The sequence below is a fragment of the Rhea pennata genome, chromosome 1 (assembly GCF_028389875.1).
Source record: "Rhea pennata isolate bPtePen1 chromosome 1, bPtePen1.pri, whole genome shotgun sequence".
Lineage (NCBI taxonomy): Eukaryota > Metazoa > Chordata > Aves > Rheiformes > Rheidae > Rhea > Rhea pennata.
This window is the reverse complement of record NC_084663.1, coordinates 194460045-194472427: the sequence shown is the minus strand read 5'-3', so window position 1 is coordinate 194472427 and position 12383 is coordinate 194460045. Positions and strand designations below refer to the sequence as shown.

Sequence of the window (12383 nt, the reverse complement as noted above, 5' to 3'; positions counted from 1 at the left end):
GAACTAAACAGTGTAAGGTAATAAACTGCAGATGAGAATAAAGAGAAGACAAGGAAGAAGAACTAACTTTCCTAAGTTTGTCATAAACAGTATTTACTTGTGATCGTATTAGTCTGAAAAGCTTCCTATAACCAAGTTTTTTGGGGAAAGATGTAAAGGTACTAGAATGTGAAAAGAGTATCATCAGGTTTTCACTGTCAAAGTCTTCGTAAACAAAATAAACTGAAACTAAAAGCAAACTCTCTTGTCATATTTAAATCAAGGGCAATTAGGCTATAGACAAGAAAAAGGTGGAAAGATAAGATTTTCCTTCACTTAGGCAGACTTCAGGTTTAATCTTATTCCCATTATTTGGGATGAATGAGTCATTCCAACTTGAAGAACCATATGTCTAGCAGGCAGTGAGATATTTTAGATCTAAGAGCAAAAATATTATTTTTTTCTTCTTTGGAATGGCTAAGAGAAAAAAAAAATATATTACTGCCAAATATTATTGCTTAGAATTGGAGAGATTGTCCTTAATGTTTACGAAATGATATGAGATCTACCTCAACTCCACCTGCTCTCCCTGATAGAAAAGCAAACTTTTGACCCAACAGAAGACATTTCAATTTACAGTGTGTCTTGACAAGATACAGAGGCAATCCTTTTACTTTGCATTGTGTGAAAAAGAGTCCTTAGTGTGGCTTGCAGAAAAGCTCTCAGTATGCTTATTTGTCCTGCCAATTAACATAGTAAGTCCAACTCCTGTCTCACTGATTTTTTTCTTCTTTTTAATTATGCATTCCTGTGTATCGTAAGGAAAAATATACACTATTCATTTTACAGGTTTAATTAACCAAATAAGGTCAGAAAAAGAATCTGGACAGCACAGTCATAGCTCTGTTCATGCATAAGCATAGACAAGGGGGAGGTGCAAAGGAAGATTACAGAACAAGCAAAAAAATCTGAGACAACATAAAAGAAGAGACACAATTAGTTTTGGCTCTTTCTCACCAAGAACAAAAGGTAACTCATTAAACTGAAATGTGAGAAAGTCAAAACTGGTGAAGGGAATACTGCTGTTCCAAGAAACTAGCTAACAGTAATTTATTACAAGTCCTTGTTAAAGACTTTGAAACATTCAAAATAATTTTTTTGAATAATAAGTATCTGGAAGCACGGTTAATGTTAACAAGATTATCAGAAGCAAAAGGTTCCAGTTTCCAGGTAAGCTTTTAAGTTTCAGGGTAAAACAACAGAAACCTGAAGTTTCTGCTTATTTTTGGATATTTGATAGAACAATGTGACTAAGCCATTATCTTAAATCATAAGCTCCTAAAAAAACATGAACAACTGATTCCTCCAACAAATCATTTCAATTTAACTCAATTTACCTATATCTTTATTTGCCGTATATTCTGCACACAGAAGTAGTTTACTGAACAAAGGAGGAGGCTGGCCATACACAGAGAAGCTTTTCTCAAGAAGTAGAAAAACCATAATGAAATTCAAACTATTGTAGAGTCACATCATAAGGTGCAGTTCTGCACTCACAGTTACTCCTCATTTGCATTGGGGTTGAACCCCCTTCTCATTAGCATACCAGTCCTTTTACTTTAAATAATCACACACACACCTGGAGAATACAAGCGCTCTGGTTACTAGTGGAGGAAAAAAAGACCAGGGTTACACAAAGCTTACCTCTACAATATCATCATCAAAGAGCAACCAAAAATCATGACTCTTCACTATTGCAATATAATGTCCTCTATTAGGGCCACTGAAAAATAAAGTTTTTTAAAAAGGAACATAAATCATAACATATATATGTACAAAAGTATTTCATTAAAGTGTTTTTCCTTGTAGAAAAGCAACATGAACAATAACTAAAAGATACTGATACAGTTTCGGTTTGCATGTTTCTTTTCCTCCTTCTTCCCCTACTTAAACGATCTTCATAGGAAGGTCTTACCTATCTCTACATTTAATATTGTGCATTAAGGATTAAGGGTTATAATTCCAAATGAGGAATACGCTGCACAGGCACTGAGATTATAAATGAGGTTAAAAAAAAGGGGGGGGGATTAAGAAAACATTCTGATGTTACAAAAGAATGGACTAAATGTCAAATCATTTCTTATCTTCATGAAGAAAAACATACAGAGTGCTGTTCATCTACAGTCACAATCCGGACTCACTATGACTGATGCACAAACAAGCAAAAGACCCTCCACTGCAAAGGAAAACAGAATTAAACTGACAGCTCAGAAGCCTGAAGAATCCTCACAGCAATGAGAAGGGTTTCCAATTAAATTCAAACAGTTCTAATGCACAGCACTTTAGGTTATGACAGACAAGACATTTCTCCACAGCTATTACAGCTATTATCTTAGTATGTCCTGTATTTTAATCAGATTTCAGTCAAGAAAACAATACATAGCTGTAAATTTCAGCTAGTTCTAAAGTGGACAACTACTAAACAACTCTGGAACTCTCTTAACTGACTAACAGCATTCATATATAATTTTTCTTATGTCTAGACTGTGGTGGGAAGGCTACCATTGGTGACCAACAAGTATATGTACTTGTCAATTTTGAGGGACCTCAAAAAAGGTGGAAGAATGAGCTGACAAGAACTTCATGAAGTTCAACAAACGCAAAGTCTGGTACTGGAATAACTCCCTGCAACAATACATGCTGAAAATCAATTGGCTGGCTAGCAGCTCTGAAGAAAATGGCCTCCGGACCCAGGTGGTCAGCAAGTCGAGTTGTCAACCAGCAGCACATCACTTTGGTGATGGGGCTGACTGCATATAGAGCTGCACTGTAAGAGCACAGCCAGCAGCAAAGTGGTTGCTTCCCTCTACTCAGCACTCTAGGACCCAGAACTGGACATGGAATTCCAGACGTGGGCTTGTCAGTATAGGATATTGATAAATTGGAGGAAGTCCAGCGGTGGGTCACCAAGATGGTCAGGGGACTGTAGCACAGCATGGATGGAGAGACATGGAGGGAGCTCATTTTTTTTGGCCTGGAGAAGATTAAGTGGAGGATCCAACCACTGCCTTCCACTATCTAAAGAAGGGGAGTGAGAAAGAAAACAGAGCCAGGCATAGCTCAGAAATGCACATTGAAAGGACAAGAGGAAGAGGTCACAAATTGCAGCAAGGGAGATTCTGACTGGATATAAGGAAAAAAGAAAAAATCCACAGCGAGAATGCTGATGGACTGGAACCCATTGCTCGGCGACATAATGAAATCTCCTTCCTTAGTGATTTCTGAAACTTGACTGGACAAAGTCCTGTGTCACCTAACCTAATGTTGAAGCTAGCCCTGCTTTGAGGTTGAAGTAGCTGAACTTTCTAATGTGGAAGATTCTAGATGTTAAATCATTCCCACTTAGTGGTTTTTTTTTTTTTTTTTAATCCACTCAGTATGTAGTTTGTACTGCAGCCCTGATTTTAAGGCTTCAAACAAGAAAAACATTTGTGGAATACAGCAAATCTAATACAAATCTACCAGTCATAGTTTGAAAGCGAAAAAACAAACTAATCAACAAAATTCATACTTCATAAAATGTTGCTCAAGTCTATAAAAGAAATATTAAAGGAAACGCTTTATAAAGGAGCATCTGTTCCACAATTTTTTCCTTCCTAAGAGACTTTTTTTTTAAAAAAAGAGACTTAAATGCTGTTAGAATTATGATATTTTTTAACAGTTAAACTTATACAAAGATTCTTTATGTGAAATACACTGTTATTACCTTCCACAATGAACTACCACAGCAACAAGGTCATACATTCTGTCAGGATTGGTGGCATCTCCTGAGGTGTTAAATAAACGAAGCTCTAAAGGAAAAACTACTCTGTAAGACAGCTTTGTGTATCGATGCAGCTGATCCATGTATTTAAATCTCTTCAAGTGGAGAGCTAGAATCATAGGCAGCTTTTTTACTTTCATCCTGAAATTTAGAAAAAACAAAAAAACAAAAAAAAAATAGTATTTCCAATATCCAATGAAAGTGCTGATACTGACAAACAGAAAACTAGTTTACCAAACTAAAAAAATTGTCTAAGCATTAAAAGATACTCAGATGATCAGCTGTTTAGCAAATTGTGAGCATGTCTTATGTTTCAAAGCTAACAGCAGTTTGTTCTGTTGTTTAATCTAAGAGTAGATTTTAACAATTGAGAGAACCACAAAGATAATTAAAAAAATAAGCTAAAAAAAAAAAAAAGAAGAGCTGTGACCAACTCACTTAGGAATAACAATCACACAGCATAGAATTCATTTTTTAAACATACCTCCCCTTAGCTTTCCTGAGGTCCCAAAAGGAAAACCTACATCCCAAAAACAAAACCTACATCCCACTTGCTATAGAGTAGAGGTACTACAACAAAGTTGTTTCAGAGATCCTGTTCCATTTGAATTTCCTAATGAACTGGCCACGTCAAACAAGCATTAGAAAATAAGTGACACCATTTTGTTACACATATTATGCAAGTTTTTATATCAAACTATTCATTTAACATTGCTAAGGGATACCAATTGCATACTGTTACTCACCTCACCTCACAGTACCCAAACAAGACAATGTTAGCCTCCAGCACAGCAGTTTTATACACACATTGGAGCATGGAAGTAATAGCTAGAAAGCGTGAATCTAGCTTTACAGAGGACTCACTAGCCCCTTTCCTGAATTGAGACACTGAGATCACACCTCAGTGCCTACAAATTTTTACTAGCCACGCACAGCTGGCATGGCAGTGAACTTCTGCTCACTGAGTGATAAATTTGCCCATATTAATGGAGCAAGGGCAGAGAGATGACAGAAGAAATTATTTTTAGGGAGAGGTAATATATTTTTATTACTCTACTGAGATACGGGCATTATTACTGGTCTATTTCAAAAAAAAAGGGCACACATTTGTCAAAGGTTCTTGAGCTCTAAATGGGTAGTACTAGTAATAGGTCATCTTTAGAATAAGTAATAATTTATGGAAAGTTTTTAACAACAAATTCCTTTGACTTGAATCTACTATCTCTATGCTTCTGCTGAACCTACTATTTTTCATTAGTGTCTATCCATGCACTGTTCTTTTTATAAGTATTCCTTTAAGTTCACTGTAAAAATTCAGTTCTATTACAGTCCCTAACATTTTAAGATAAACATTTTTTCAAAATGAAAGCCCTCTTCTTATAACGCAATTGTGTTTGACAACAGTAGCTCTTTTGTTGGTGAAAAAATCCACTATGCCATTTTTGCTAGTTGAGTAGACACTATCACAGATAAACTTCGTATTACAGAAACGGCAGAAAATCGTAAAAATAGTGCAACTTGACTTAATCTCCATGTGAAAACCAAAATATAAATGATAAAAGCTGTGTTTTGCCAATACAGCAGCACCTATAGCAAAGGTTTATATCAACACAGCTTACATTGTTTGGGGATCACATTACCTCCCACACAGTGGAGCTAAGCCAACAGAAAACAACAGGATAGACCTGGCTTCACAATCCTCTAATAACACACCAATTAGTAAGCTTAGGTAATGTGTCAAGACAGACTTTGCAGAAGAGATATGCCAAAAGCCATGGGTTTAAGTGACAGTAAACCAAATAACCGGAATCAGTGATATAACCAGTAGAGCATGGCAATGTTCCCATCCCTTCAACTCATCTATAAGCAGCCAAATACTTCCTCAGATAATAAATACAGCACAGTACACAAAATCATAGTTGTTCACAGATGAAACAAGAATAAAAGCAATATTAGAAAGGCAAGAAATGTAAAAAAGAGTCAGGCCTCCATGGATTTTCTGTGGCTTTTCAGGAGCATTGTGAAGGAAAATCTAGCGTACCTAATTAAGCACTTTCAAGAAATCAGAAACTCAGTTAACATAAATGTAACATTATGAGCTTTATTGTGACTGCATCAGAAAAAAAAAACAGTATGAAACTGTCTCTTACAGCAACCATAAAAATTAATCTGATTTAATCTGTTTATCAAATTTTCCTATTTTTACCAAATTTCCATGAAATAGGTTTTATTTAATTAGGAGAAATCAAATTTAAAAAGTCACATGAAATCAGCGATTTTTCATCATTACCCATAATCTTTGATTAGTCACCATTAGTTTTTTTGCTCTGTTCTTTTTATCTTGTTTCTGGGCTTTAAACCATTATATTTCTCCTTGTTAAAATAATTCATGATCAAAGGCCTCCCAAAATACTTTACATGCATTCTTATTACTCTTGCAGCAGACTCATTGAATTCAAGCAAGAGGAATGCAATCAAGTTACTCTTTAATAGAAGACAATTAAAGGATGAAAAATCTTCTTCCCTGCCCAATACACACACATACAAAAGGAAATACAAGAGTTATTTTAAGGTAGGTTTTTTTTCTCCATGGTTTGATGTACCTTTTATGTGCTTCTTGCTTACTGCGACACTCTTCACAGTAATATTTGTATTCACTGCACAAAGTTTCTGTATTGCTGAAACCCCTGAGTGTAAAAAGAAAAAAAATTACAAGAAAAGCTATGGATGCTAGTTTCTTACTTCATACATACAGCCGTTTAAAAAAAGTTTAACATGATTTTTACATTCTAGCTTACATAAGCCAAAAATTTGCTAAGTCAAATGAACATAAGCTTTTATTTTTACTTCTTGTTTTCATCTTATAGAAGATGAAAAAAAATAAGAAAATTCAGTTTTTGTATCTACCTTAAACAATGAGTGATGGAAGTATTTTGCTCCACATCAACTGAAAGGTCTAAGAAGTCTTCATCTTTGCTGCTTATCTGCAGGAAAAAAGGTCCAACATATTACAGATAAAACTACTTACACCTGATTTACCTTGGTTGTTCAGCACCACTTACTTTTGAGAGAATGTATCTTTTATCTTAGAATAGCCTTTAAACAAATTGTGACAAGTGGCTTTGGTATTTAAGAGGTTTGCTAGATTTCTGTTTTTTGTTTGGAAAGAGGAAGATGAAAGTGTATGTGTGCCTGTGGCAGGAATATGATGCCATTTGTCATTCTGTTGTGATTTCAGCTCATTAATATTAATGTCAAGTTCTTCTACACCTCACTCTTTTTGAAAAGAATACAATAACTGGGATTATTCTTCTCTGTAGTGCTCTCACCTCTGCTCTTCCTCCATGATTCCCTCTTAATAGAAGATGTGTATTTGCCTACCAAGTGTTCCTAATAGATAGCCAGAAACAGACTTCAAAACATGACTGCTAGAATCATCATGCTCTTAAATCAGCAATAGAAAGCAGATCTGTCACTGAATGAGAGTTTGGGACTTGGTTTGACAGAGGTAGAATCGTGCATAGCTATTTCTTACAAAAATATTAGAAAACCAATTAAGTTACAAGAGAAAACCCTAGGAGCAAAGGAGAACTTCCATCACAAATCCTGAATGGCAATGGGTGAAATCCACATAATAACCATGTTATTAAAAGGTTTAGGAAATACAAACTGCAACCTTAACTTTCATCTGCTAGTGTTTCCCCTCCACATCTAAATATATTCAATGTCACTGATGAGAACATCTGCTGCCTTGTTCGACTCCTAGGTACAAAAGTGAATGTTTTTAGAAAAGATGCCTGTCTGCAGTTTCTTGATGGAAAGGGCAGAAATGAAATAGCTACAGGAAAAAGAATATAAGTTCATCTTTAAGACATATGAGATTTAAGTTCCCTTTTCAGCTTAAAATAAAGACACATTTGAAAAGCTGTTCTTTGATTATCAAGAGATCTGAAGGATGCAGTTATTAAAGGCAGCATATATGGAGGGGGGGAAAAAAAAGGTGGTCTTTTTGAGAATTATCATCACTGGGCAAATCCAAAACCTTATGAAATTACATTGAAAGCTTCTACTAACACCTGTAAACAGACTAGGGAAAGATTTCTCCCATTCTTCTGCAGCTGATCTTTTAGAGATTATATGCATACGTACAGAAAATACGCCATTAGACCAGCATACAGCATCATCTAAATGCTGAAGTAAAATGGTTAGTCTTCTAAAGGCATTACAGAATATCTACAAAGACATCTAAGATGTTTTTAGGATCTGAAAAAAGCCACCTGCATTTTCAGCATGTCATTTTCATTTCCTCATTCTTTTGAGAATCTCCTATTGTTTAGGTATGTGAAGATGAACAATTCTTCAAAATACCCCATTGCAAATCACTTACATACTTAAATTTATCATACTTAAATTTGGAATACTAAAAAGTCTGAGTGAAAATCATCTTAGTCTAGGAATTTAGAACAACTCAAAAAAGATCAGCAGTTCTAGGAAACACTGCTGCAGCCTTCACTGGGAGGAGTCCTGTGATCAGTGTTATTCAGACATGCAGTTAGATACTTCTTTCTCTCTTAGCCTAATTAAAGAAAATTCCATGGAACAGTAAAAATTTCATAGACAGTTTTATCATACTTAGTTTCTGGAGGGGAGAGTGGGAGCAAAGAGGATAGGGATGTGTTGTGGTTGTTTAAAAAGGAGATTAGTACTGAAACCAGAAGTTCACAACACAAATTTTTCCCATCTTAATGATAATACTGATGATGTTGCCTTCAAGAACTTCTCTCAGGTTAGCTAGCCCACTGAATACTTAGGATGATTAAGAATCATTAAAGGTTCTATTGAAAGAAGAATAGCAGAGTGGATTCTTTCCATCTATGCTGATAATATAGAAATTGCTCTTCTTTATTTTCAAGACTCTTCCAATATTAGTGTTTAGAAAGTTAATATAAATTAACTCAAACAGTTTTAGCTAAAAAAAAAATCCATTCTAGGGAAAAAAAAAAAAAGCCCCTCTTGTCTACTTGTCTAGAAGTTCTGCTTCAAGTAGATACCATTGGAAGCTCCTTAGGCTACTTCCTGGGCTCCAACACTACAGATTTCAATTATCTATACAATGACAAAAGGAGGGACACAGTCAGAAAACTTAATCACTTACAGAATCAAACCCTGATGTGTTCAGATAGCCATGTGAGTTCCCCAAATACAATATGAGCAACTGAATAATAGTGAAGAATTTGTGCATCCCACTATTCTGGATGGTATGCTGTCCTAACCTCATGGATATAATCCACACTTAGACAGCTCAACTGTAGTCTGATGAACAATGCCACACAGAGCACAAAATCTAGAAGGCTAACATTCACAGAGTCTGTATTTCTTTCAGATTGGATTTTCACTAGGAGTGTGAATCAGCTCACTGAAAAAAAAGCTTTTATAACTGTAGGCTGCCATGGGTCCTAAGAAAAACAAATTTTAAATGAAGCTGAAATAACGGGTATGCTTTATCTTGGGTTTAAAATGCAGGAGGGGGATAAGACATAGTTATGGTACTCTTGTAAGAGAGATCACTGAGATTTTTATTCTTATTGCCTTCTCTAAATTATCTGAAGTAGAACTGAGATAAAGAAGAATTGCATGCCTTGCAGAATTTCATTAAAATAATGAGACCACGAGCTGCAGACAAACATTCTGAATATCAGTTTGATACTTTTGACCTAAAACCATTTTACCTTTTTCTCGGTACAAATTCTCTCCACATTTAGCTGTTTCAAGTATTCAGATTTAATCTTAATCAAGTCAAATACCTTATTGTCCAGTTTACTATTACTTTTTCCTTAAATCTTGAGAAAAACTCTATAAAACCAACGAACTGCTGGATAAATTTTATCAGTTAGCCAAAAGTCATATTACTTCATTATACTGCCTCTCTATGAAGGAGGGGGAATCACATTAACAGCACGTAAAGACAACTTAAAATCTGTTTTGTAACTTATGTTACAGTGTAGTTGGACCTAAGACATAAATCTTTGTTAAAGGACCACTTCTACATTCTTTATATTCCACCCTCCATATTCAGATTTTAAATGGAGGATTATCTTTAAATATTCTATTAACCTTTTAGATCAAAGAAAGACTAATGAGACTGTGTGTCCTGGAAAGGTCTTTTCTATAATCACTACAATCAAAAGCACAATAAAATCTTGCCATGCTGATTTCAGTAACATTAAGTAGTTTGGGCCAGTTAAAAGATGATCACTCATACATGGAGAAAAGATATATTGTATGTTATATTTAAATAAGCATTATATTCCATATTATTGTATTCCAAAATATATTATTATTAAGTAAGCATTATACTCCATTTAGGCCCAAAATATACCAAAGTTATTGACTTATCATGAAAAGAAACTAATTCAACCTTTATTGCTGTGCAATCCTCTTTATGAACTATACTCAAATACTCCTGAGAGTTTAAGTTATATCTCTAAACACAAAGCCTCTAAATACCAGCAGCTTCCAGTAAATGTTAAAACAATCATATATGCTTTGTTTGAAAATAAGACACTCTTCACAGTAATATTACTCATTTAATATGTCTAAATGTGTATTTAAGTGCCTATTTTCAGGCAACTGGTTTTTGAATAGACAGAAGCTGACACATTGAATAGACAGAAGCTGATGAGATTGTTTTTTTTAATATATTTTTAGCCTTTATATTTCAAGCCCTAATAATCTAGAAACTATGTGTATTAGAACATTTTGGCTTGGAATGTTCTTTAAAATGCAACCGGCCAAGGAGGCACAGCTGTAAACTGACATGGCATATCTTGTTCAGCAATAGCTAACAGAAAAACAGAATACTGCAAAGTAGAGCAATATTAGTAAAACTCTCAAAATTGTGATAGGTCTGATTACTATTTTTTTTTTAAGAGCATACTAGTATTTTTAAGTTGCATTAAGGACTGCACCTAGACCAAAAGCCATATAGGAATAGTTCATTTTGACATAGCAAGGAAAAGTAATGATTGTAGAGCAAGCAAAATTCATGTTTCAAGAAAAAAAAATTGCTATAAAATAATTATTAAGGAGGGGGAAATCTACCAGGAAAAAGAAAAAAAGAGCTATGGTAGCTAGAAATCAGCACCTAAAATACAGTAGTCTAGTTGAAGTCTGCTGAAGTCTGCAGTTGTATTATCTATGGCATTAAGAAGCTCTTTTCTTGACATAAAAGAAAAGTGAGATTTCTATAAGATGAAAAAGACATACGAAATACATAAATTTAATCTGATTAATCCATTATTTCCAACATCACACTGAAATACGTGCATTACCTGATTTTGTTAAGGAAAATAGGTATGAAGAGTCATACAAAAAGTATAGTCATTTAGCTTTTTACAATATCTAAAGCATAGACCATAACACAATTACTGTAATTTTCAGATTGTGCTGCTTCATCTTTCCCAAGCAGGTGAAATTCAATCATAAGTTTTTCTGAAATACATGCTTTTTCTTATTGTGGAACTCTTCTCAAAGAAAATATTAAGATAGCTCTTTTTCAGAATGGGCATTTATTAGGTTACAGCACTACAAGAATTCCTGTGGAAAGGAGTTTAAGAAAGAATTACTTTTCCTACACCAAAGCTACATTCTTTGAAAATCTCACCTAGGGTCTCAAAGCCAAAAGCAAATGACAATATCTTTATTTCAATAGCTTTAAATTTAAAAACTAGAAATCTGCAAAAACCTGATTCAGAATACCTATTTCTGGAAAGTATGACTAAGTGTGACATTAAGTCATAAAGACAGTAAATTTGCAAAAACCCTCCATATCTCCAAGTATCAGGCTTCACTGCTCTTAGAAATATATCAGTTCTAACGCAAATTTTGAAGTTGGTTATGACCATACTGACAAAATTCAACAGGTCATTTTCCTAAAAATTGACCAACAGTTTTTTCCTAGAACTCATGCATTAGCTGCTGAAATAGTCTCAATAACAAAGAAAAAAAACCCACAAAAGTTCATACAAACATAAGATCTCCAAATAAAAAAATCAGTCTAATACGCTAGTTTGCTGAGATAAATGAGTTCTGAAAACATGAAGAATTTGCTTTACAGAGTAAATATAGACTTACAGTTTCACAAGTAAGACACCTAGTTTCATTAGTTAATGTTCCCTGAAAGATTTCATGAACCCAGGTTGGGTCTGGTGGGCTGTTACTTTCATTGTCGATGTTGCCGTTAGGTAGGCGACCATTTTGTTTCTCTTGTTTTCTTTCCTCTTGCAAGATATCCGCAATTGTATTTAATAGATAATTTAAGAACTCATGTGCATCCTGTTGCATGTAGTTATCAAAAAGTTCTAAAAGAATAGATTTTTTAAATTAGTTTGTTAGTGCTATAATACAAAAGAGAAAAACAAAGAAAAAACTTTAAAAAGTCAGTTTTTGCTTCAGGTCTTGAACCATACATGACAATTCAACATCATCCTAAGATGAGTACTTCAAAACCTAAGCAAAAAATGCAGAAGGGGAGGGGAAAATCAGCTTATATTCACAGCAATATCTCAACTCAAAAAAAAAT

At 34.4% G+C, this 12383-nt stretch overlaps 1 protein-coding gene across 2 annotated transcripts in view; it reads right to left on the bottom strand.

The window, feature by feature from the left end:
* The window catches only part of USP12 (ubiquitin specific peptidase 12), a 37390-nt gene that overhangs the window by 3043 nt on the left and 21964 nt on the right, over window positions 1–12383 (bottom strand). Inside the window, exons 4-8 of one of the 2 annotated variants that reach the window (XM_062577046.1) lie at window positions 11936–12162; window positions 6710–6786; window positions 6406–6489; window positions 3746–3943; window positions 1684–1762 (exon numbers count right to left, since the gene is read on the bottom strand). In XM_062577046.1, the coding sequence (XP_062433030.1) occupies window positions 1684–1762; window positions 3746–3943; window positions 6406–6489; window positions 6710–6786; window positions 11936–12162 (665 nt within the window). The remainder of the gene's footprint in view (window positions 1–1683; window positions 1763–3745; window positions 3944–6405; window positions 6490–6709; window positions 6787–11935; window positions 12163–12383) is intronic. The other variant, XM_062577055.1, reaches the window with a different exon arrangement.